General features: G+C 41.3%; 1 protein-coding gene across 20 annotated transcripts in view; it reads right to left on the bottom strand.

Annotated features, from left to right (window-relative positions):
* Positions 1-27,425, bottom strand: part of TPK1 (thiamin pyrophosphokinase 1) — a 325,524-nt gene that overhangs the window by 173,457 nt on the left and 124,642 nt on the right. For 9 of the 20 annotated variants that reach the window (XM_066992168.1, XM_066992169.1, XM_066992167.1 and 6 more), the window contains 2 exons: positions 26,325-26,394; positions 23,127-23,258 (listed from right to left, as the gene is read on the bottom strand). In XM_066992168.1, coding sequence (XP_066848269.1) covers positions 23,127-23,258; positions 26,325-26,373 — 181 coding nt within the window. In that variant the 5' untranslated portion in view covers positions 26,374-26,394. Of the gene's footprint in view, positions 1-100; positions 153-23,126; positions 23,259-26,324; positions 26,395-27,425 lie in introns of those variants that run through there. The other 11 variants (XR_010829321.1, XM_066992164.1, XM_066992163.1 and 8 more) reach the window with 3 other exon arrangements.

The following is a 27,425-nucleotide window of genomic DNA, read 5'->3' as shown; positions in this document are numbered from 1 at the left end:
TGCATTTTTATTCTTAATTGCCAATATTTGAAACTGTTCTCCAGTTGCAATCAATACAGTATAAAATAAAAGGATGCTCCAATATTTAAGAAATGCTCACTTGTTCATCATGGTGCTGGACACCCTCCTGCATTCAGGTACATTCAAGTATTCTGGAAAAAAATAAAGGAATACTGCACACAGGACAAAGTACTTCTAGAGACTGCTGCTAAAATACTTCCTTTTTATTACTTATAGACTCATGCATTGCTCAAAATAAAGCATGCACGAATGCAACATTGCCACCAGCACCTCAGAGTCAAATAAAGATGAGAAAGAAACAGATGTCAGAATTTGCCTGAAAATTTGAGGAAAACAAGCCACTACATTAGAGAAAGGTGAATTGCTCATTAACATTTTAGACAGTATGTGAAGAATGAAAGGGATAGGATTGTATCTAAGACGTGGTAAATTTACATTGAAAGTCACAAGCTACACAAACTGAGATTTAGATACCAGTCTCAAAAAGGCAGCACTGGGAGCTGGAATCAGACCTGGGAATCTTCAAGGAGTGCCACAGAAGTTGGATTTTGATGCTCCAAGGTAAGAAGAAACTCCAAGACAGGATAAATAATTTCTCTTCGTTCCCAGATGAGCTAGAAATGGGCATGTTATATTTTTCTCTCTAACTACGTATTTGCTAATAATCCCTACTGTGGCTTGAAAACTCATTATACGATTTTAAGTCAGTTTTGACAACTACTATTTTAAATCTAAGCATCCATTCACACTGCTAAGAATGGTTAAAAGTCAAACACAATAAAAAAGTTACACACAAAAGATGTTCACTGGGATTTCTTTGCTTCCATAATTTATTTACTCTCACCTGAGTACCTGAAGTACCTGCTATGAGTTTAGCATCTGTTTAAGTACTTCCAAAAACAGGGAAGACCACCTATGCAGGACAGGTTGAGTTGTTTTGCTTCTTCAAGGCTTGAAACTGCAAGTAAAGTTGCAGCAGAAACCCTCTAGAGCCCTTTCTACACAATGACTCACTAGCATAATGAGAAGAGATTTATACCCTTACTGAGCAACCTGTTCCAAACAGGCACAAATGCTGACCCTTCAGGAAAAGCCTGTAGGTTTTTAAATGTCTTAATTACGCTTCTCCTGGTCAGGCCTGCATTTTACTTTCTGGTTTCCATGTACAAATCATTTTGTAGGTTAATTTTTTGTTTTGTGGCCAGAAAAGACACATCTTGACAATTATGTATACGAAGAAGCAGCCATAAAAAGTAAATTGCCACACGAAAGATTATTTAAAAACACCTACTCAGAAGACATGAAGTCTTAACGGAGTAAGCCAGAAAGAGCATCTGAAGACAACATAACTACTGATAGGCAAAGTTGACTCCCATATGGTTAATGAAAGTATCTTCTGCTCTGAACTCTTATTCTTCTGTAAAGCAACCACTGAACAAACTCTAGACTGTGTGTGCGCGTGTGTGGATGTGTTGGAGTACCTCAAATACAATAATATGACTTCTTTGGGTTTTGAGCCCTTACATTGATAAGCCACACAATATTTTACAAAGAAAGATCCTGAAAACACTTGGGCTACACAGAGGAACAAGAGAGAGGAACTGCTTTATCTTTGTAGAGAGTATGAAATCACATAGCAAGCAACAGAGAAAACACACGTAACTGCACACAGCTGTTTGAAGTCTGTCATCTCTGTAGGGCTGAAATTTGGTAAGTCACTGGGAGGCAGAAGTTTTGTTAAACCTTTCACTGCTGACCTCTGCTGCAGCTTGTCTGGAGGTGGCAAAGAACCGTGATGTTCCACTGGAGCATCGGCATTTCAAAAGGTAACTGCACCTCCTGCCCAGCCAGCACAAAAGCATTAATTAGAGAGAGAGAGCAGAAGATAAACGAGCATACGAGATGAGAGTTGGACTATAACTGAAGCTCAGTAACCTCTGCTTAGTAACCATCCTTGTTTTCATTAGACTAACTCAAGTGAACATTCCCCCATTTCTACACAGTTTAGCTATACGATGTGTGATTGTAGTTCGTTATAGAACTTGTGATTTAGACAACAACATATCAAAAAGTTTAAAAGAAATTCTTTTAAGGTTAGTTCTAATTGCAAAGGTAAAAGGTTGGCCTCAAGAGATCTGAAGAAACTGGTGGAAAAGTGTTTAATACATCTGTGACCCTGTCTTCTGTGGGCTGGAGCACCCCAACTGGGTAAGGCTTCTGCAGGTGGTAGAAGAAACCAATACACTTTCACCCTTTTCTTACCCCCCTCACAGTGCCACTGACTACAGGGTTAAAGTACCAGAATGGGTATTTTAGTTGGCACAATCAGCAGGTTTACAGTTCCGAATACAGACAAGCAGTTCTCTCTCTCAAGTTAAGATTGCAACTATTTCAAATAATCATTTTGGTGAGCATAGCTATAATTTAAATGACTCCGATAAAACTTTAAGTTAGAATAAAAAAGAATAAAATCCTCTTATAGTTACCTGACATATGGATGAAATTAAGGAACAAAATAAAACTGCAACTCTTTTTTACAAATAAATCTACCTTTTGACCACAAAACGATATGGTTGGTTGGAATTTTTTTTGTAACAAGGTTTTTATTTGTGTTTTCATTTTTCTAACGGAATAAAGACTGGGGGATCGATAATATATGTTCATCTAAGGACATGTCATCTATCTCTTCCTGTTTTCTTCTGTAAAATGCTTAAACCTTTAAAATAACCAAGTCCATACGTATGCTCTGCACCTTAGTAGATGCAAAAGGATGTCCAGTTGACAATGACTTTCTGGATCTAATATTTTATTTCTTTCTGTTCCTTAGTGAACAAACCTCCATGTAACAAAACCTAATAAACTCAACCTGTGGTAGTGCCACTCTGATCACTCTGCTGGCTGTCTGCTTTCCCAATGACTATGACTACCAAGTGTATAAAAAAATCACCCTAATCTTGCTGTTAATGTCTTCCTTTTCACAGAATCAGAGAATCACACAGAATCATCTAGGTTGGAAGAGACCTCCAAGATCACCTAGTCCAACCTCTGACCTAACACTAACAAGTCCTCCACTAAACCATGTCACTAAGCTCAACATCTAAACATCTTTTAAAGACCTCCAGGGATGGTGACTCAACCACTTCCCTGGGCAGCCCTTTCCAATGCCGAACAACCCTTTCAGTAAAGAAGTTCTTCCTGATATCCAACCTAAACCTCCCCTGGCACAACATTAGCCCATTCCCCCTCGTCCTGTCACCAGGCGCGTGGGAGAATAGACCACCCCCACCTCGCTACAGCCTCCTTTAAGGTACCTCTAGAGTGCGATAAGGTCGCCCCTGAGCTCCTCTTCTCCAGGCTGAACAACCCCAGCTCCCTCAGCCGCTCCTCCTAAGACTTGTTCTCCAGACCCCTCACCAGCTTCGTTGCCCTTCTCTGGACTTGCTCGAGCACCTCCATGTCCTTCTTGTAGCGAGGGGCCCAAAACTGAACACAGTACTCGAGGTGCGGCCTCACCAGAGCCGAGTACAGGGGGACAACCACTTCTCTAGCCCTGCTGGCCATGCTGCTTCTTATACAAGCCAGGATGCTGGTGGCCTTCTTGGCCACCTGAGCACACTGCTGGCTCATATTCAGCCGACTATCAACCAGTACTCCCAGGTCCTTCTCTGCCAGGCAGCTTTCCAGCCACTCATCTCCCAGCCTGTAGCGCTGCTTGGGGTTGTTGTGCCCCAGGTGCAGGACCCGGCACTTGGCCTTGTTGAACTTCATACATTTGGCCTCAGCCCATCAGTCCAGCCCATCCAGATCCTCCTGCAGAGCCTTCCTACCCTCGAGCAGATCGACACACGCACCTAACTTGGTGTCGTCTGCAAACTTACTGAGGGTGCACTTGATCCCCTCATCCAGATCATCAATAAAGGTATTAAAGAGAACTGGCCCTAGTTCTGAGCCCTGGGGGACTCCACTAGTGACCGGCCTCCAACTGGATTTAACTCCATTCACCACGACGTTTGCTTTGCTGCAATCAGATCACTCCTCCTTGCAGTCAGGAGAGCTTCCAAATGCTCCCTAAAGAGAAGGCCTTTTTAGAAGCTAGCCATCACCACCAAAAGGGTGCTAACTGCAGCTCTCTGGACAGCTGATCTGAAAAGATGAGAGAGCAGTTGCACAGTCATGGAATCCAGTGCAAGGGTGGGAAAAGACCCTTAGGAAAAAAAAAAAAATTAGCACTGGCCAAAGCATTATTCTAGACCCTGAAGTCCTTCTCATTTTCTAGGTGCTCCCTTTACACACCAAAAGCAGTGGCTGTCACACAGACACTCAGAAGGTATCATCTTTTCTTGTCCTCAGCTACTGCTTAATGCTGGAGTAATTCCCCAACAGTTCAGAGATAAGCTAACCTCCAGTAGCTGAGGATCTAGTTTATATCAATTATTTCATAATTTAGCCCCCAGCTGTTATATATGAAGACTAGGAAGCAGGATGTCTCTTTTCAGATGTATTGCAAACCTGCATACCCACCTAGGCTATGTTGTGCTCATTTGACCTACTGATATTTTACCTGCAGCTTATTAGACTAATTTTACCAAAGGAATGCTGATACTAAGCACAACTTACAATTGGTGTTGTAACAATCACAGGAGTCTGCCCAGATTTTTACATCTGGTACAGACTTAATGATCCTAACTACCGAGAAAGAACAGCAAATACATCAAGGCAGCAAATTTGTGCAAGAAGTCCAGTTTTGCAACTAACATTTCCTGCAGCTCGTATTAGAAGTCACCCATCACTGCAGAGACTTAACTACAGAAATCACTAACAAGCAGCAAGAATCTGCACTTATGTGCTGAAATTCTTACAGGGTCCCACACACATATGTGCTGCTGTTGCTATTAAGTCGTAATGTCCAGACTGTGGCTGGGACCCCTCCACCAAACTCTAGCTGTACGTAGCTTAGAAAGGGGAGAGCTGGCTGTCATCACTAGTGTTTCATCAAAAGCATGGAAATTTGTCGTGGAGGGATGACTTCAAGAGAACCTGAGCCATCTCTCCAGTGTGTATCCACAGTGTTCACTTCCCAATGTAGAATTTAGAGCACACACGGTAGTGTTTAGATATCTAAACACCTGACAGATATCAAAGCCAGGCAGGTAAAGGTATAGATTTAGTGCTCATTTATAAATGGCAATCACAGAAGCATTTGCACACACTATCTGTTCCCAATTCTCCCCCTCTCCAGTCCTCCTCCTTTTTTGTCTATGTGGGTTAAAAACACTCTCAGACAGAAAATACCACTTTCTGGATAAAAAGCGTGTCATCCAAAGAGCCCTCATCTTGGGGTCTGTACAAGCAATTTTCTATGAAATAGAGTAGCTGAAAAAACTTTTAATAAACCTCTGGTACTGTTGATGCCTATTTATTATAAGAATTATAACAATATCTCACACATCAACTTCACTATTATGATTAAAAAAATACTTATAAAACCCCTAACTGCTATCTTACTAAGTTATATTATCATCATAACCACTGCCATGTAATCTTTTATTAAATTTCAAAACACTAATTAACTTTTCTTACAGAATCAGAAATAGATCTTAAGGACACAGATCATGCCCATAAATAATGCAAAAGCAATGGTGGGTTCTCAGAAAAAGCTATCCTCTCTAAGAAGAGATAGGTTCAGGATTGCAGTGTGGACCATTGCTATGGAAAATTCACTACCATGTGTTTTTTTTCCACACATTTTAACACCAGCAGATCACTAATTCACAGGCTTGTAAGTTTTTGAAAAATGAGTACAGTTGGGAGGAATAGTCCAATCTGCTTGATAATGAGAAAAGAGACCCCTATTTAACTGGAATGACAGAAGAACTCTCACTGAAGTTACTTTTTCAGTTGTCCTCTGAGAAAAAATGAAAGTCCTCCTGAAGATTAATGGAGAACTACATTTCATTGTAAGCAAAAACACCAACTAAATCCTCAGCTGCTAAATACCTGCGTAAGCTCAGATGCCAAACAAGTTGGCACCAGTCAGCTATGGCCAGTCAGCCAGTAATAAACAGGAGTTTGTAATTACATGCTGATGAAAACGCACAGAGATTTTTGGACCACTCCCACCTTCAAATTCAGCTCTGTGAGCTCAGGAGGTGAGGCACACCTGCTCTCTCGCTAAGGTAGCGATGGCTGGTGTGGTTCACACGGCAGCAGTTTTGGGGGATCTCATCACCCTTGTTTTTGGCAATACAGCTACCTAATTTCCTAAAGCACCACCTCCCTTACCTAGGTCCATGATGCAGAGGCAGTTGGTGAACACAAACTCCTCTCAGAGACGTGGGATGACAGACGGGTCTAAGTCCCCAAAAGTGTCACGCTGCAGCAGCAAGACAATGCACCTTTTTTGGGAGGCTGGGCTGAGCAATCAAACAGTCATTTCTTTTCAGCTGCTCTCCTGACTGATGACGGTAAATGGAAGGGTAGAAGTAACGTGGAAAGATTCTGAAGTTTTATAAGATTTTACAAAATTCAGGTTCTGAGATTCACATTTATTCTTTATTGAGTTCAGGCATTATTAGGTATGAGCAGTTTTACCCATACCTTTCTTTCACAAGTTGGGCAAAACAGTTTACAAATGCAGCTTTCAGATGTTGATGTACTATGAAAGAAAAAACCTAACATAATGAAAATTACTTTTAGAGCACAGAAGTAAGAAATTAAAACTACAACTTACTGGTAAACCATGCTGTCCTACATTATTATAACACATTTGGCCACTAAAATCATTCACTTCACAGATAGTAGAGTGTGAACATCAGAATCAGCTAATTTACAATGCTGGTTGGGGGAAAAAAAAATCTACATTTGGACTGACAACTTGTCTGTGGACCTGTGCCAAGATCCTGCCTAATACACTTGAACATGCTGAAATATTAAACCCCAGAAGCACAAGAATGAAAAGAGAAATTCTGATGAGCTCTTAAACAGGGTCATGAACACGACTGTATTTCTGTTGGTGCTACTGAAAGAAGTGAAATATTGCGGCAGCTTTTCCTGTGTGAAAGCAGCAAGGAAAGACTGTTCGACTCTGACTAAAAATGTGATTTCTGCAGAATCATGAAGGCATCACCCTCCTGATGAAAAGTCCTTTTCAGTGTTTCAGGAATGCTATCAGCCTGCTCAGAACCGCTCCTGAGATGTATTATGATCACATATATGCATGGCAGTGCTGACCACTTAATCCCCCTTCTGTCATATGCAAGTTGGAGAACAAAAATTACACTAACACCCAAGGGTATTTTATAATAGAATATGAAATAAAATAATAAATTTGCATGTGATTTTGGCTTTGTCTTGTAGTACTGCATTATACACCAAATATTCCTGGCCTCTCAGTCATTACTATTTAATTATGACAGAACACCTTTCTTTCATACTTAATTAACCTTTGAAAGGAGTTTGTGACCTTGGGACCCTTCTGCACACTTGCACCACGCTGTTAGAATATTGCTCTGCCAGGAAACATTTCCTTTTATGCTGAGGTTTAATGAAATGCAGAGGCTTTTATGGGGAATGCATGAGATACGAGAACCCTGCATGTGGTCACTTAATAAACAAGAGCCAGAGCATATAAATTAGAATCATAAATTGATACTAAATTAACATTAAAGAAAACCGTGAGAGTTTCCCCAGAAGACATTACAGAAAACATGATCTCTAATGTTCTTCCCTACTGGTTTGACTTTGGGGTATGTAAAAGGAAGTAAGGAAACAAGGAGGGATTTACCCATGTAATTCTTCTCTGTTTAAGCCCCATGAAGTGTAGGTGCCCCCCAAGCCCAACCACAGCACAGGCAGTTCCAGTACCTGTCTTTGTCAGAAACTGCTGTTCAATTTGAAACGCTTTGACTCTAAAAGGAAATCAGAGAGCAATAACCTTCTTTACAAGATGAGAGAAGCACGGTGCGTGCAGCCACTTCCATTACTTTGCTGCAGAGCTCAGGATGATGGATCAATGTTGGCCCCTTGGTGCCAATCAGCGCGGTTGCTTGCAGAGTGGGCGCAGGTTCAGCGGCTCACTTGCCAGCAATGTTAACTCTTCAGAGCGGGTTCTTCATCATCCCGAGAATTCCCTCTGAGAGCTAACACCCCCATCAATCCATACATGCTCTTCACGCAGTTCCCTCGTGTATTAAGCCACCCCAAACCCACCTTATGCAGTTTTCTTTTTTTTTTTTTTCTGAAATGAAACGCATCTGAAAGAAGAGATATTGACACTCATGGCTGTCAGTTTCTTAATTAAAAGTATTTGTTGTCAAACCTCACAGATGATGTTTTAACAAAAAAATAGCACTGAATTGTTTACTGACTCTTCCTTTCTCAGTTGTATTTTTGGAGCAGTTTTCCCTTCCCTCACCACTCAAAATACCTCAGTGCATACAATTCCAATCTGATCCGTCAACAGCATTTAACACACCCGCTGCAGCATATAAAATTAGAAAGCATCAATCCTCCCACAGATACTGCTGGAACTTGCAGAGGCAAATCACATTTCTTGTCTTTACTACTGTAAAGCCTTCCTTTCTTTCTTATGACAGAATAATGGTTGCTCCTCTGGAGTTATTAGCCTGGTTTATTCCAGACACTTTTTTCCTTTTTAACTTTATTGTTGAAAACAGTTTCACTCCTTTTCCATCCAATTCCTTGCTCCCTATTTTTCTCCCCGCCAGCCCCCTCAGGCTTTTGCCAAGTGGCTGTCACCTAACCTGCTCATCTCTCCTAAACACCGAGGCAAAGCCCTGCTGCCAAAGAGCCAAAGACAGTTCCAGTTCATCAGCACACAAAGACCATATGCTTTCAAGCCCTTGAAAAGTAACTTTAACTTCTAAGAGAAGACAATCACAGGCACAGCTCTCAATACTCTGGCCCGCAGCTGAATGCTAAAAAAACAACAACAACAAAACTAACAAACAAAAAACCCAACGCCACCAAACAACACAACAACCTAAAAATCCTATTACCCTCATGCTAACTATTTTGAGCTACACCTGAACACTAGACTCTCTTTTACACGGAAGAAAAAGATGGAGAAAATCCGAAGAAGCAGCGTTTTATCTGCTGACATTGTTTTATACATTAGGCACTCTAAAAATATATTTTTTATAACCCTCTGATTCTTATCAATCTTCTTTACTGGCATCATACTAGCTCTCTCCACAGTAATAGGATAATCCAGTCTCCAGCTGCAAATCCCTAATACTGTTTTCAGTTAGGCAGTCACCCTTTATCCATAATGTTTATAATGAATAAATGAAGGGGAACAGCTACATGATTATCTACTGCTTCTATTATTTTTTACGTGCCAGACACCTTTTACACAGAGATCAGAACACTTAAAGACACACTGAAGGAGGTATGGAGCAAATGGCATATGTGCGTACTCTGTCTGATCCCAAATACCCTCTCTGCACACTCCCCTTAGCCACATGATGTGCATACCTTGAATGGGCCATCCAGCTTCATTTCAAAAGAAAGAAACTTCTTCCAGATTGAATTTCTTAACAACCTGGGAAAGCCAGGCAGCTTAAGGGTCAGCCTGTGTAGGTGGGATATCCCTCAACAGTTACTAGTCCAAGAACAATTTGTTGCTATAGGATGAATTCAATTCCTGGTGTTACCACTTCTAAGACTATGCTAAGTACTTTGATCGCTGTGTGGACACCGCAGACTAATTTTCAATACAATAAGCAATAACTGTTTACAGCTATTGCAAATGCTGAAATGACTGAAATCAGAGTAATAGATACCCAAAGACCATTTGCACAGCTAAAAGTTACTTTTTTAAAGCACAAAAGATAAAAAGTGTAGCATGTCCCAGGAGGATCAGGTAATTGAAAAAGTAGCATTAAGCATCTCATTATTGCTCCATTATTTTCACAGCTGTTGGGATAGTACAAGGTTGATGAAAAAATTGGATCCAGCAGTGGCACTTTCCCTATTAAAAATCAACATGGGGAAGTGATGTGACGTGTAAAGCATTAATCACATTGAAAGGGTTCAGGACACTGTATAGAGGGGGTGTAACTGCTTACACCTCTTCCTTCCGCAAAAAAGGAAATGCACAGGTAGTGGAAGCAGGGATGCGTGGCCTGGGAAGAGTACAGGGATTCTGCAGGGATGGGATCAGGAAAGACATGGAGAAGGCTGAGGTACTCAACAACTTCTTTGCCTCAGTCTTCACTGCCAGCCAGGCTTCCCACATCTCCCATTTCCCTGAACCTGTACAGGGCTGGGGGAGCAAAGTCCCTCCCACTGTAAGTGAAGAGCAGGTTTAAGACCACCTGATGAAACTGAACAGGTACAAGGCTATGGGGCCTGATGACATGCATCTCAGGGCCCTGAGGGAACTGGCTGAAGGAGTTACCAAGCCTCTCTCCATCATATTTGAAAAGTGCTGTCAGTCAGGTGAAGTCCCCAGTGACTGGAAAAAGGGATACATCACTCCCATTTTAAAAAAGGGTAGAAAGGAGGACCTAGGGTACTACAGACCAGTGAACCTCACCTCTGTGCCTTGGAAGATCATGGAACAGATCCTCCTGGAAGCAATGTCAAGGCAGATGCAGGACAAGGAGGTGATTCGAGGCAGCCGGCATGGCTTCACCAAGGACAAATTGTGCCTGACCAATCTGGTGGCCTTTTGTGATGGAGTGACTGCATCAGTTGACAAGGGAAGACCAACTGATGTCTACCTGGACTTCTGTAAGGCCTTTGACATGGTCCCACATGGCATCCTGATCTCCAAAGTGGAGAGATATCGATTTGAAAGTTGTACCATTCAGTGGATAAGGAATTGGCTTGAAGGCTGCACCCAGAGAGTGATGGTCAATGGCTCTGAGCCCAGGTAGAGGCTGGTGACAAGTGGTGTCCTTCAGGGGTGTATTTTGGTACCAGCACTGTTTAATATCTTTATCAATGATGTAGTAAATGGGATTGAGTGCACCCTCAACAAGTCTGCAGATGACACCAAGCTGAGTGGTGCAGTCAGTACACCAGAAGGAAGGGATGCCATCCAAAGGGACCTGAACTAGCTAGAGAAGTGGGCCCATGTGAACTTAATGAGGTTCAACAAGGCCAGGTGCAAGGTGCTGCACCTGGGTCAGGGCAATCCCAGACACGAGGACAGACTGGGAGAAGAACACACTGAGAGTAGCCCCGCAGAGAAGGACTTGAGGATTCTGGTAGATGAAAAGGCCCAACATGAGCCAGCAGTGCATGCTTGCAGCCCAGAAGACCAGCTGCATCCTGGGCTGCATCAACAGAGGTGTGACCAGCAGGTCAAGGGAGGTGATTGTCCCCCTCTGCTCTGCCCTTGTGGGGTCCCACCTGGAGTGCTGCATGCAGGTCTGGGGCCCCCAGCACAAGAAAGATGTGGGGCTGTTAGAGCAGGTCCAGGGGAGGGCCACGAAGATGATCAGAGGGTTGGAGCACCTGCCTATGAAAACAGGCTGGGAGAGTTGGGGATGTTCAGCCTGAAGCTGAACAAGAAAAATAAAAAAGCTCAAGTTGCATGGAATCAGTTTCCCCTCATTCACCAAGTGCATTTCAAAATCCCAAACAAAAACAAAACCTAATTTCTAGCAGAATCTGCATGTAGTATGCCCAAAGAGATACTAGTGAGCTTTGTTTTCTCTCTCTCTAGAATAAAAGACAAATTTCAGCCATGGTGAGTTGCATTCATCCTCATGTTAGGGTTCTTCCTAAGTATTATTCATTCAACTTTTTTTTCCCTTCCATTTAGCAGTCAGTTTAGTTCAATAACCATTGTTAAACAAAGGAATAAACCAGGAAATCAGTCCAAAGCCAATAAAAGCTTTTTATCTGAATGCACTTTGTCCTTAATCCATTTCAGTACTTTCTTTATTATGCAGTATGTGCATCTGTACTTATTTGAAATAAAAACAATTACTGCAGGATAGATGTGCATTTATTCCAAATGTGTTCATGATGCAATTATGTCTCACACCGGACAAGTACTTTGGTGGTATTCTGAAATTACCATCTAGACCTTCATCTACTGCTCTTTTCTCTGAAGTTCTCATGATCACTAGCCCTTGTTCTGACGGGAGACATCATCATCTCAGATGTCTGCTGGAAATTCAGTACAGCAGAGAGGAAATAGTCTAGGAGATTCTGGAACATGTGGAGGATAACCTCTTGAAACAGGTGGTGAGTGAGCCAACTATGAAAGATGTCCCACTTGACCTGATGTTTGGAAACTGGGAAGAACTTGTGTGTGATGTGATGGTTGGAGGCTGCCTTGGGCACAGAGAGCATGAAATGATGGAGTATTTGGTCTTTAGTGAAGTCAGTATTGAGATTAGCAAAACTGCTACCTTGGATTTCCAGAGGGCAGACTTTGCCCTATTTAGAGAACAAGTTAATGGGGTCCCTTGGAAAGTGGTTCTGAAAGGTAAAGGAGCCTCAGGAAGGCTGGACCTTCTTCAGGACATCTTAAAGGCACAAGAACAGGTAGTCCTGATGTGACAAAAGTCAAAACACTGCAGGGAGAAGCCTGGATGAACAGAGAGCTGCTTCTCAAACTCAGAAAGAAAAAGAGAGCTTACGAACTCTGGAAGGAAGGGCAGGCAATTCCAGAGGACTAGAGACCTGTCATCAAGCTGTGCCGGGAGAAAATTAGAAGGGCCAAAGCCCAACTGGAACTCCGTTTAGCTAGTGCAGTAAAAGACAAGAAAGAATGCTTTTAGAAGTACTTCAACAGCAAAAGGAGGATTAAGAAGCCTCTCCATCCTTTATTGGTGGTGAAGGGAAATGTACTGATGAGAGATGAGGATAAGGTTGAGTGTCATCACATGGCACATAGGGGACAACCATGTAATCAGAATCAGCTGGCATGGGTTTATGAAAGACAGGTCCTGCCTAACCCAATCTCCTTCTATGACAAGATGACCTGCTTAGTAGATGAGGAAAAGGCTGTGGACGTTGTCTACCTGGATTTACCTACAAGTGAGAAGATGTGAGGCAATGGTCTCACATTGCACAAGGGAAGTTTAGATTGGATATTCGGAGGAATTTCTTCATTGAGAGGGTAGCCAAGCACTGGAAGTGGTGGAGTCCTCAGCGCTGGAGGTGTTTAAGGAATGTGAAGATGTGGCACTAATGGGTAAGGTTTAATGGTGGGACTTGGTAGGTCAGGTTGATTGCCTGATGATCTTGAAGGTCTCTTCCAACCTAGATGATTCTATGAGTCTAAAGTTCACTCTTCCGTCTGTACCTTTACAGTGCTAACATGTTTGTGAGGTGATTATATTTGCAATAGTGCTTACAAAAAAAAAATAAAGTTGTAAGCATTGTGTATGGCATACAGCATACCCTCACCAAGCTAACTCTGGTTTCAGAAATCATCCTAATGCCTTCAGTGCGTATTTCTGCCCAAACACTCTTAGTTTCTTAGATGGGCTAATGAGCTAGAGCTGAGTGATGTGCCAATATTAGTCTAGAGGTCTGCAGAGACACCAAAACCAGTCTGCAGATAGACTTGCTCATACAGAACGTCCCACACAGCTAAAGAGGCATCATTAGACAACCCCAGTGGACCTTCATTCATCTCCATTTATTTGAAGGTTACTCTCTGTAACCTTAGATCCTGTCAAACTCACGAGTTTCACATCCTGCCACATCCCTAACTGCCAGATGATCAGACATCATTCTGCTCAATTATTTGGAATTGCTAGTAGGTGAGATACTTTTGTACAGCTCATGCCATTTCCAACAACCTTTTGAATATCTTTTTACATCACTACCCTTGTATTTTCACTTGTTACCCAAATGATCTTCTCTGTACTCTCTATCATTGACATTCACTGTGCTCTTCCAGGACATTGCCCCAAACATTTTAAAAGTAGTCTGCATGGCAGACAGGGACAGCAAATAATCGATATTTTTAAATTCAACTAAATCAAGGGATTAGAAGACTGTTTTTTTTTTTTAACCCTTTTTGCAAAAATAAAGCCTAGATTGATATCTAAACAAAGGAGGTAGTATGTGGCTTGCAGATGTGTGTACATAGATATCTACTCACGTAGGAGCGCTGATTTTATGTGAACTATGAGTTGAAGGATTTTTGAGCTTCACTGAACATAAATGTAACCAAAAGCAGCATTGGAGGTACCACTGTACACATTATCCACCTCCTTGAGCAAATTATTTCTGATAGCACCAAAAACTAGCTCTACAATCTCTTGAGGCTCTAACTTTGTACCAAGGATTAATCCCTGTGTCTTCAGTTATGAAATCTGTAGAGCTGCCTGGTAACTATACCCAGTCCAACTGATCAAATGCTGCTCAGCCCTTCATACGGTTAGCTTTACAACTGGTTCTGCAGTTTTTGTTCCATGGTTTGTCCTCTTCAAAACAGGCATGGGGTACTCTTAATCACTCGGCAAGAAAGGAGACATTATTTATATCTCATTCCCCTAAATAGTTAATTTGAGAATTTAAGTATAAGCCTCTCATTCTCATTTATCAATACTAATAAGTAGCCTTGATCATAGTAAGAGGGCATAGTTTCTTGTTCTTGATAGCGTTTTCTGTGAAAACAACTGTGACTCAGAACACTTTAAAATGAAAAGCTGAAAGAGTCAATTTGTAATATGAAAATGCTCTTTTGGAATACAATTAGATTTAAAAACAAATCTTAGCAGAGGAACTGGGGAAATAGTTTAAAGATAAATGGATTTGTATTTTAAAGTTTTATTTCTCATTACATTCTAGAAAGCATAAAGTTGCCCCCCCACCTTTGCAAGCTACTGGCTTCACTAACACTAAATTTAAACAGATTTGAAGTGTATAATCATTTGTTCTCAGAATAAAGGTGCCCATTTGAATGCAAATTGTTAAAAGTCAGAACTTCAGGCTTTCACATATTTATAAAAAGAGAGCAGAGCCTACTGGAAAAAGAGAATTGGAAAGAAACTCAAGAAGTAAACAGCCAGAATATGTTTACACTTCAACAATCACTAATAAGTTTACTGAAAGAACATTTTAGAGACAGCAAAAACTAATCTGAATAATTATCTATGGGTGTTATTTGTGTTCAGTCCCTTTAAGTAATACTTGGTAATTTGAAGTCATCTGGAAGGGACTATACCCTCTCTCTTCCCATTTTCATTATGTGAAAAAAAATCTACAAAATTAACAGGTACCGCAATACTGGTAACTCTTCCCTAAATCTCTGAAGGGCAACAGTACAGATCAGCCAACTTCAAGGTCATTTATTAACATTCATTTTAAGGCATTTATAGCATATGTATTTTTGTGCTCCCAGGCCGAACACTGATCTGTCTTCTTGGCCTTCCTCTCAGTCTTAAAAGAGTTTCTTTCAAATTTAAGATCACTCTTGCCATGTTCAATATAAAGCTCGTATTTTAAGTTTTAGATGGTGAGTACTATTGCTGCAGATCCAGATGAGCTTGAGACTTATAAGAACTTCCAACTTTTGCTTTGTTTCAAACAAGGTAAAACTCCCCCTTCACCCCGAAACACTTGTAAAAAGTATCGGTCCATAAAACTAAGCCTTGCCTGCCTAATACTTCATTTCTATCGATATTTAGAGATCAAAAAGAAACACGGGCATACATTTCACCCTAGCACTACACACAGAGCCAACTTTCCCTGGATCCTGAGAATTGCTCCTTAGGCACAATGAACCAAAACACTATAAAGTGCAGGAGTGCTCCTAGGCCAGCTCAGGACTCTTTGCTGAGCTGCTTTTTCCAGTGGTGACTCAATGCACAGATATTTTATCGCTATGAAGTTCTAACTTCTAGCATCAGGGTGGTCATAAATGATTTTTACCATGTCATAAAGCCAGAAATCACCCAGATGGCGATGACATTCCTCTACTTACAGTACACTAGAGGCCCAGATGCAGCTATTTGAAGAAGCTGAAGCAAGACAAACCTTCTGATTGAGAGACGTGGGATTAACTGAAGGTGTCCCTATATTCTCCTTTCCTCAGCCACTTTTTTCCCTATTTTTTTTTCCAGAATTACTGTTCTGGACAAATTATGACCCTTTATTTTACTGGTTGGCAATTACAACTTGGCTTATGTGCTCTTACTGGAACAGCACAGTTTTATGGGCAGAGCACCTCACTGCCAGCCAGGAGACCTGGTTTCTAAGTTACTCTGTTTTGTGTTTGCTGGTCACTCCATCTCTTCAGACTTGTGTTTTGGTTCTTCCCATCGAGCAGATCAGGATCACTTCACAACAGCAAAGTCTCACAGTTAGGTCTGTCAATGTGGCTAAAATAACACAATCCTAATGTATTTTTTGAATGCCTTGAGGTATCAAAATAAAAATCTGTGGATTTATGCCAAAACATGCAGGTACCTGAAATGATAATGTGGGTGAAGTCCAGCTCCAACCAGAACCTACTACTCCTTATTAAATTCCTTATTAAATACTGATTTGGGGAGCAATCATATTTATTCCCTTTATAGGCTGAACTTGTGACAAAGAATGTCAGAAACTCTGATGAGACCATGTGGACAAGGAAAGCATTTTAACCCTTCTTAAGGGCTCATGTCCTCATTTTAAGACTGACTGAATATCAGAGATGATCTGGTAACTCACTGGATGACATTGAGAAAAGTAGTAACAAAAAGTTCTTTACTTACAGTTTTCTTTTTTAATCAGTGGACGGTATTCTCACTTTTATTCAGGACAAAGCCTGGTACACCTGCCTCTGACACTTGTTAATTCAATGAATTCATTTTGGAAATGGCATTCTGATGTTCTACCTAGTTTTCATTTGTTATTTTGTAAAAAAACGGTATGTCCTGTCCTAAAGGTGTAACTTTCAGTTTCCAGAAACAAAAAATAATAATCCGGCAATAAAAGAAACAACACATGCATGTTTCTGTGACATGTATACTTCAATGATAAAAAGCTAGTTGTTTCATAGCTTCTGTAAGAGTATCATAGAATCATAGAATATCCCCAGTTGGAAGGGAGCCATAAGGATCTCCTGGCACCGCACAGGTCTGCCCAAAAGTTTAGACCATGTGACTAAGTGCACTGTCCAATTGGTTCTTAAATTCAGACAGGCTTGGTGCAGTGACTACATCCCTGGGGAGCCTGTTCCAGTGTGCGACCACCCTCTCGGTGAAGAACCTCTTCCTGATGTCCAGCCTATTTCCCCTGCCTCAGCTTCACACCGTTCCCGCGGGTCCTATCATTGGTGATAATGGAGAATACCTGCCTCTCCACTCCCCCTCGCGAGGAAGTTGTAGACTGTGATGAGGTCCCCCCTCAGCCTCCTCTTCTCCAGGCTGAACAGGCCCAGTGACCTCAGCCGCTCCTCATACGTCTTCCCCTCTCGGCCCTTCACCATCTTCGTCGCCCTCCTCTGGACACTCTCCAACAGTTTCACAACCTTTTTGTACTGTGGTGCCCAGAACTGCAAACAGTACTCGAGGTGAGGTATGTACTCGAGTACTCGAGGTATGATGAGACCACGCCTTTTTTCTTAGCGAGGTCTAACTTCTGGGAGTCACAACAGTAGACAACAGTGCAACCTCCCCTCATTATTACTTATAAATATTAATATAGTATACAAATTCCATCTTGAATAGCAAACATAAGAAATTCAACATAAATAATTTTGTCTCAATCAAATTCTGATAATATTTATCGCACTTCATTGTGTTTTTTTTGTTTGTTTGTTTTTGTTTGTTTGTTTGTTTTCTTCTTTCTTTTAAAATCAGATAATAATCTGCTGCTTGATTTTCAGGTTGAGGGGATGGTGGAAAAGCTCTTGTCCAGTTTCTGTTATGGCTTATGGAATATAATAGTAACTACAATTAGAATCATAGAATATCCTCAGTTGGAAGAGACCCACAAAGATCGAGTCCAACTCCTGGCTCCACACAGGACCACCCAAAAACCAGACCCTGTGTCTGAGAGCACTGTCCAAATGCTCCTTGAACTCCAGCAGGCTCAGTGCTGTGACCACTGCCCTGGGGAACCTGTCCCAGTGCCCGACCACCCTCTGGGTGCAGAACCTTTCCCTAACACCCAGCCTGACCCTCCCCTGTCCCAGCTCCATGCCGTTCCCTCAGGTCCTGTCGCTGTCCCCAGAGAGCAGAGCTCAGCGCCTGCCCCTCCGCTCCCCTCATGAGGGAGCTGCAGGCCGCCATGAGGCCTCCCCTTGGCCTGCTCTGCTCTGGACTGAACAAACCAGAGGACCTCAGCTGCTCCTCAGATGTCTTGACCTCTAGGTCCTTCTCCATCTTTGTAGATCTCCAAGCAACTCCAAGCAAACTTAACTCTAAAACAGCTTTTACAGATGCTTCCACAGGTGTCTCCTTCAAAGTTATCTCCCCATGGTGTGATCTGCAAAACACTGTACTTCTGCCCCTTCTAAAATTCTCAACAGAATCTGAATTATGGCTACATAACTCCCAGATTTTTCATTTATAGCATTGGATGACTAAGTGAACAGAATTAAAGAACTATAATGACTTAATCAATAACTCCAGGGAATACATACTCCTGGTCTGACTTTATATTGATGTTTAATATCAAGAGGAACTCAGCAGTAAACCTCGTTCAAAAGCACCAGTCATTTTCACCTCTCATCATTTCTGTGATCATTTGATTCAGAGACCCAATAAGCTTGATATACTTACATAGCTTAGTGATAATATTGCCCTAGTACTTTCAAGAAATACCTACTATTACAGGAAGTTAATCTTAGCTTAAATTGAGGACTGAATCTATGTGTCTCTCTTGAAAGGATTTTTTTTTTTTTTTCAAAATAAACTCTGAATTAGGAAACTTTGAACTACAGAACACACGTCTACTGGAATAAAAATGTATTTGAAAATATAAACTTGTGAGTGAAAGTAATTGTATTGAAGATATAGATGAAAAAAGTCGAAAGGTATATGATTCTAATATACCTTGATATTGAGAATTTCTGATCTGCACTACCTAAAACAAACATATCATGCAACTCCAAATGGACTCATCTTTTTCTTCTTTCTTTATTTATGGCTGGTAGCTTTCTAGGATTTAAAGATGGATCCCAAGTCAGGTGTATCCTAAAGGAGCAGACTGTAGATAGGGAAGGGTTTTCTGGACAGTCCTGATAAATATATTAAGATAAACTCAAGATCCTGATTTTGATCTTTAAAAACAGTTACAGTCTTTGGGTCACGCAAAAAAAAGTCCGATGTAAAAGATTTCTTTAAGCCATTTGACAAATAAAGCTCAGCTCACAACATTCTTGGCTTTTAGACTGTAATCCCTGAATTCAAAGAATTATTCACCACCAGCAGCAACAGAAAAGCCATTTCAAGTAGATTTGACCCTGATGTTTTGTAGAAGCCAATATTATCTTTTTTTTTTAAACATTACAGAAACATATCATTTTATCAACATTAGTAAAGAAAAAACATCACATCTCACATCCTCTCCAAAACATACAATGAATAGATTTTAAAGACAAGAAAAGGTCATTGTACTCTTCTAGTATAACTCCATACAAGGAAAATATCATCCAATGTTTTCTGCATCAGTGCCCTAAATTTTGCCTGAATATAAAATGGCTTAAAAGCAACACCCAGTTTAATCTGAAGAGTTCAAGCAAAGAATTCCTCTCAACCCTACATTAAGCTACATCAATGGCTAATTACCTTCATAAGTACCCTATTTCTAATCCAATATGGAACATATTGAAGTATATATGAATTTCTCACTCTATGATCCTATTAGAGACCCACATTTCCACAAGTAGAAGGTTATTCAGGAAACAAGACATAGGATCTCATTTTACTCATGAGCATTGCTAGATGCTTCCCCACTGTTTCTCTTTTGCTTGACAATATTAACGAAATTACATATTATATAATTATTTTAAATATTTATATACAATTATATAAAATATTTACTAAAATATTTACAAAATTATAAATATTTACTAAAATATTTAACCAAATTTGTTCTTAATGTTCAAATACACATGTAGAGCTTCTTAGAGCTGCCTTGCTGCACGTCTGGTTCAGAGATGAATTATATAGTAGCAACTGGATTTCCATGCATCACTGAAGTTCATCACATGTATGTTTTATATTTAGAAAATGCTACATCAAAATACACAATCATTTCAGCTTCACTGCTACTCTTATACTTCATGCGTTTCACAGAAAGAAAGTGGATTTGTAGCATAAGTGATATCCTTAACCATTGCAGGCACCCCACCTCATGTCGCACAGTAAGATACAGAATCACAGAATCACAGAATCACAGAATCATCTAGGTTGGAAGAGACCTCCAAGATCATGTAGTCCAACCTCTGACCTAACACTAACAAGTCCTCCACTAAACCGTGTCACTAAGCTCAACATCTAAACGTCTTTTAAAGACGTCCAGGGATGGTGACTCAACCACTTCCCTGGGCAGTCCATTCCAATGCCTAACAGCCCTTTCGGTAAAGAAGTTCTTCCTAACATCCAACCTAAACCTCCCCTGGCACAACTTTAGCCCGTTCCCCCTCGTCCTGTCACCAGGCACGTGGGAGAATAGACCAACCCCCACCTTGCTACAGCCTCCTTTAAGGTACCTGTAGAGTGCGATAAGGTCTCCCCTGAGCCTCCTCTTCTCCAGGCTGAACGATCCCAGCTCCCTCAGCCGCTCCTCCTAAGACTTGTTCTCCAGACCCCTCACCGGCTTCGTTGCCCTTTTCTGGACTCTCTCGAGCACCTCCACGTCCTTCCTGTAGCGAGGGGCTCAAAACTGAACACAGTACTCAAGGTGCGGCCTCACCAGAGCTGAGCAAAGGGGGACAATCAATTTCCTAGCCCTGCTGGCCACACTGCTTCTTATGCAAGCCAGGATGCTGTTGGCCTTCTTGGCCACCTGAGCACACTGCTGGCTCATATTCAGCCGACTATCAACCAGTACTCCCAGGTCCTTCTCTGCCAGGCAGCTTTCCAACCACTCATCTCCCAGCCTGTAGCTCTGCTTGGGGTTGTTGTGCCCCAGCTGCAGGACCCAGCACTTGGCCTTGTTGAACTTCATACATTTGGCCTCAGCCCATCGGTCCAGCCTACCCAGATCCTCCTGCAGAGCCTTCCTACCCTCGAGCAGATCGACACACGCACCTAACTTGGTGTCGTCTGCAAACTTACTGAGGGTGCACTCAATCCCCTCATCCAGATCATCGATAAAGATATTAAAGAGGACTGGCCCCAGTACTGAGCCCTGGGGGATGCCACTAGTGACTGGCCTCCAACGGGATTTGACTCCATTCACCACAACTCTTTGGGCCTGGCTATCCAGCCAGTTTTTAACCCAACGAAGCGTACGCCAGTCCAAGCCACGAGCAGCCAGTTTCTTGAGAATGTTGTGGGAAACGGTGTCAAAAGCCTTATACACTGCAATACTAAACCAAATACCAGAAAGTCAGTATTCCTATGATAGGATCTTCTTTTCTCTTATAGAGCCCATTGCTCACCACTTTGACCTAAAGCTCTTAAAGTTGCAAAACTTGAGTACACAACAGATTTGACATCTCTCTGGAAAACAGCATCTGAGACACAAGTACTAATGATTGTTTTTACAGGTGCCAATACGATGATAGGTTTTGATGCATCTTCACCTTCATATACCCCAAAGCTAGTGACACAGAGGTTAATCGATGCCTTAAGATTTAATCAGAAAGTGTTGAGAAAGATGTTGCTGTAATGTGATACAGATAAGCAAGGACCTAACTCTGAAGTGGATAACAGTGCTTCATAGTGATTCGAAGAAATACACAACAGGGCAGGAAAGGCAGACAGAATAAGGCAGAGCAAAAAAAAAACAACATAAAGATCAGTAACTCACCTTTAACTCTGATTAGCTGCAAATGTTTAGCAATCAAGAACACTTTAGCAGTAATCCTTATTACTAAGTGGGAACAGATGTTAACAAAGAAAAAACAGTAGTCTAAGGAAAATAAACTCTCACGGTTAGAAAGTTTATTAGGTAGAAAGAGAGAAAATAATAATATAAAAAAGAAACAGAGTACAGGAGTCAGTCTCTTCCCTTCTGCCATTCCACTGTCCCTGACACAGACAGTGCCCATGGATAGGTATGTCCAAAGAAAAAGTTCCTTCGCTTTCGGTTACTCTTCCTGCCTCTCCTGCTCTACAAGGTAATTTGTTTTTAACACACCACTGAGAAAAAAACAGCATGATTTCTCCTCATAAGTAGTTACCAGAATGAAGGGTATCTTGTTACTCCTCTGCCACTTCCCCTCCCCAATAATTGGGATTCAGATTACTTTTCACATGAATTTATAGGCAAAACAAACACATCATAGAAATGACATGCACACACACCAAAAAAAAGTAAGATGTGTAACGTTTTATATACTTCAATCTCATGACCTACAGATCTAACCTCATGAACACATTGCTAATCCAGTCTACGCTGTGCTATGGAGCAGAAAGGTGAGAACTTCCTTCACTTGATTGGAAGAGGTGAACCACTCAAGCACAGAACCAAGTCAAGGTGCTGATGGATGGCGCAGAAACCTATTCATCATTTTTCTTGCCAGTAGATGACAGCACAGAGGCAGGAAGCAGTGAGTCTTTAAATCTACACTTGCTGCTTTTCATTCAAAAGCATAGGCTGACTTGACCCAAGAAGCAAGTTAAAGAACTGTTCACCATTGGGTATGTCTCTTGTGGAGCCTCTTGTCCAGCTTCAGCCACAGCACTTTAAGACAGATACAGTATCTCTTAATTGTCCTAATTGAAGAGAGGCCAAGAAGAGCAACAAAATGGTGACCTATATGGGAAGACCAAACAAGCTGTGTCTGTTTTAGACTAAAACAGAGGAAGCTGGATAGGGGTGAAGGGATTCCCAGTAAAAGATTTTTTAAGAACCGGCTACCTAGACATGTCAGAAATGGAATGGTCAGGTTTGTTTTCACCCTGAGGCAAGGAAAAAGATGGATAGATCTCTTGAGTTCATTTCCAGACCTATATTTTTCTAGGAATTTGCAATGGACCTTTCAAAATACCAACAATTTCACTTACCTCCAAAGGAAGAAACCCCTATAAGAGTCCCAAATTGCAAGCTGTCCTTTTCCGAGAATGTTATTATAATTTCTTCTGATTCTAAAAGATTCTTCACACTGCCAGAGCAGCAGAAAGACATCTCAGGTGTCACTGAGAATCAAGCCAAAAATATCAATCAAGTTCTTTATTCAAATCTCTTGCAAATAATAATCTCTCTAAAATTAAAGGACTACAGTTTTTTGGTTTTGATAAAATACAATTAGCTATCAAGACTTTGAATAAAATAGAATTTTAAACAGAAGGTTATGGCAGCATTAAAAAAAAGATTAACATGTCAGTAGAGTCTGAGCAGACAGTTCTTTAATAACACTGGACAGGGAATTGTAGGGAAAATGCTTCATAGAAGTAAATGAATATTCTTTCCAGCAGAGTGATATCTTTAAAGACAAAAATTAAAATTATGCAGGTCTTTTTTTTTTTTTTTTATTTCATAAGAATCACTTTGAAGGTACAATATACCTACTACCCAAAGCAATTAAGAGGAAAAGAAGAAAGACAGAGAAAAGAAATACTCCAAGGGCCAAGTACGTAAGACTGAAAGAACTATTCAGCCAAGGTATAATAATTCATTTTCCCCTGAATTATATTTATTTAATAGGAATATAAAGGTGTGCAGAACAGATGAATGGGTTACAGGAGAAGTTAAAATGAAAGCTCTAAAACGTTGCTTCTTTTCTGCCTTTGTGTCTCCTTGGAAAGAATCACCATTATCAAAGAGAACCGCTTGCTGCAAGTCAAAAAGATTTCCATTTGTATTCAAGATTAAGGCTTGCATGGCTCTGCAAGCAACTACTAGGAGAAGAGAAATAGATTATGTAAGGGATACACATAGTATTTAGTAGTGCTCAACAGTTTTCAGTCTGGGTGTTAGCAGTCATAGATCTCAGACAATAAAATTCTCACAGGTGACCAATTTTAAGTTATCTTCCATTTGAACACTACAGTCTTCCTCTCTAATTCTCATCTTTGTTTTGAAGGACAGGAAGATACATCATCTTGAATAATATATATCTTGTAGCTACATCATTTACGTGGATTTCTGTAAGGCCTTTGACACTGTCCCACATGACATCCTGATCTCCAAATTGGAGAGAGATCGATTTGAAGGGTGGGCCATTCAGTAAGGAATTGGCTTGAAGGTTGCACCCAGAGAGTGGTGGTCAATGGCTCTATGTCCTGGTGGAGGCTGGTGACAAGTGGTGTCCTTCAGGGGTGTATTTTGGTACCAGCACTGTTTAATATCTTTATCAATGATGTAGTAAATGGGATTGAGTGCACCCTCAACAAGTCTGCAGATGACACCAAGCTGAGTGGTGCAGTCAATACACCAGAAGGAAGGGATGCCATCCAAAGGGACCTGAACTAGCTAGAGAAGTGGGCCCATGTGAACTTAATGAGGTTCAACAAGGCCAGGTGCAAGGTGCTGCACCTGGGTCAGGGCAATCCCAGACACGAGGACAGACTGGGAGAAGAACACACTGAGAGTAGCCCCGCAGAGAAGGACTTGAGGATTCTGGTAGATGAAAAGGCCCAACATGAGCCAGCAGTGCATGCTTGCAGCCCAGAAGACCAGCTGCATCCTGGGCTGCATCAACAGAGGTGTGACCAGCAGGTCAAGGGAGGTGATTGTCCCCCTCTGCTCTGCCCTTGTGGGGCCTCACCTGGAGTGCTGCAGGCAGGTCTGGGGCCCCCAGTACAAGAAAGATGTGGAGCTCTTAGAGCAGGTCCAGGGGAGGGCCACGAAGATGATCAGGGGGCTGGAGCACCTCTCCTGTGAAGAAAGACTGGGAGAGCTGGGGCTGTTCAGCCTGGAGAAGAGAAGGCTCTGGGGTGACCTCATTGCGGCTGGTCAGTACCTAAAGGAGGCTTGTAAAAAAGATGGAGAGCAACTTTTTGCTCAGGCAGATAATGACAGGACAAGGGGGAATGGTTTTAAAGTAAAAGAGGGCAAATTTAGTTTAGAGGTTAGGAGGAAATTCTTCACTCAGAGGGTGGTGAGGCACTGGCACAGGTTGCCCAGAGAAGCTGTGGATGCCCCATTCCTGGAGGTGTTCAAGACCAGGTTGGACAAGGCCCTGGGCAACGTGGTCTAGTGGGTGGCATCCCTGCCCATGGCAGGGGGGTTGGAACTAGATGATCCTTAAGGTCCCTTCCAACTTAAGCCTTTCTATGATTCCTCTTTCAGATTTATATCCTCTCCTAGCACATACATTTATACACAACTTCTGTACTTGCTTTTGGATGTGTATGAAGTCCTGACACTAAATCAGTAATAACTAAAAAGAAAAAGTAGACATCCTATTTTAGTACCCATCTCACTTCACAATGCAAGCAGATTGTTTCTAAGGCCTCAGAAGAGGAATGAAGAGGACATAGTTTATTTCAGCGCCGGTGAAAGACATCAGACGTTCCTCTTGTCATCTCTTGCTAAGAGCACAAGTTTTTCCAGAGGCTTCAGTGAAGCCCTAGCTCTGATGGAGACATAAAATAAGACAGATTGAAAACAGAGCTATAAACAAGCTATAAACAGTGGGCTTAGGGAAAGAAGGTATTTTAGGCTACCTATATGTTTTTGAACTTTTAGTTGGGAAAAGTAATTAAAGATATAGCAGAGAAGGCATTATACTACCTGCTACTACATGACTCTCATAGCCGTTGCCCTGCTAGCTGTCATGCAAAATGAGATGACAGTTACGGATGTCAGCTCTCCACTCTTTTTCTGCCCTTACACAGAACAATTGCAACAGTTTTCAAGGAAGAAGTACTTCTTGGAATCCAGTTCTAGCTGATCTTTGTGTTCCTAGCTAATCAATCCTTTACACCAAACATTTCAAATAAGCCTCACCTTCTGAAGACCTGAGCAGAAGATAAAATTATTAAATTAAGTATGAGCCAACCTATGGGTATGGAAAAAACATTCATAATTGAAAACTAATTGTAGTACAGTACACTAATTTGGCTTTTTCTCAGGAGTTGTGCATATGCATATTGGTCTTGGGTGTTCAGATTTTGTTCACTTCTACCATGTGGCCACAGTTTGTTAAAGTATCATGTACAGATCTGGCAGCTACTTCAGTGACTGGAGTAATCAGATCCCGTTCCTCCACATTTTACTTTAATTTAAAAGAGATGACATCACGATTACTGTTAGCATACCTGTCCTGGCTTCCTTCTGTGATGTGATATAGACGATTAGCACCTCCATCAGCACAAGCTCTGAGTGCAGCTGCAAGTGAAGAAACAGAGCATCAGTGTATTGGTATTTGAAACAAACAAAAAAAACAACCAACCAAACAAACAAACAAAAAAACACAACCAGTTTACTCAGTTGCTGTAATTTTTGTGTAAACTCAGTGTCTATTGCAGAGTAGGGAGTAAACTTCAAATTTCATATGGCTTTTAGCTTTTCACACTTGACTAATTCTCTTCTTTCTCTAAATTTACATTTGAACTGTTTTTGTCAGACTAATGCCACTCTTCATTTGACTACGCCACTGCACTCTCCAAATAGCTTTTATCTATCCTAACCTAGTACTCGGTCATCTTAAATTAAGTGGGGGGCAAATATTCAAAACCTGAAAAGGGATCATCACGCACATACTTGTCTAAGCAAGTTGGAACTTGCACCTTAAACCTAACAATCTTCTCACCCAGGTACAAAAACCATAATGGTGACTTTATATAAACTAGAAAAAAAAAAAAAAGAAATCAGGCAAGATACTCCCTGTTCCCTCTTCCCCTCCTCCCTCCCACCCCCCCGACACAGAAGTACTAACACTAGAGTTCCTATACTGCTCCACAGACTGCTCAAATCATCTAATACAAATCATCTGATGTAAAAGCTAGGGCTGAGCATTAAATCTTGAACATTCCCGGTATGAAAGGAACAAAACCACAACCATTTTCAGTGCTTATACATAACCTGGGGACAGCAAAGAGCATGTGCCACTAATTCCAATTGACTTAAACCAGAACAGATGTGCTGTTATAGTTTGATCCCTTTATTAGACTTGTTAGATTTTAGAAAAAAAAGTATTCTAATACTATTATTGTAAAATCAGATATAATTTGGTATATTTTATTCATAAGCACCCCTATTAAGGATCATTTAGCTAACACATAGCTCTTTCACAAGAATTTTAAAGTATGACGAGCTATTAAAGACTGAAAATGACCACCGTGTCTTAGCAGTCTTTATCAGTTCTGTTCAGAGATGCACAAGTTAGATAACTGCAGTGTGCAGGATGAAAGAAGCTA

This window comes from Anser cygnoides, chromosome 2 (genome assembly GCF_040182565.1).
Source record: "Anser cygnoides isolate HZ-2024a breed goose chromosome 2, Taihu_goose_T2T_genome, whole genome shotgun sequence".
Lineage (NCBI taxonomy): Eukaryota > Metazoa > Chordata > Aves > Anseriformes > Anatidae > Anser > Anser cygnoides.
This window is presented reverse-complemented; position numbering and strand designations above follow the sequence as displayed.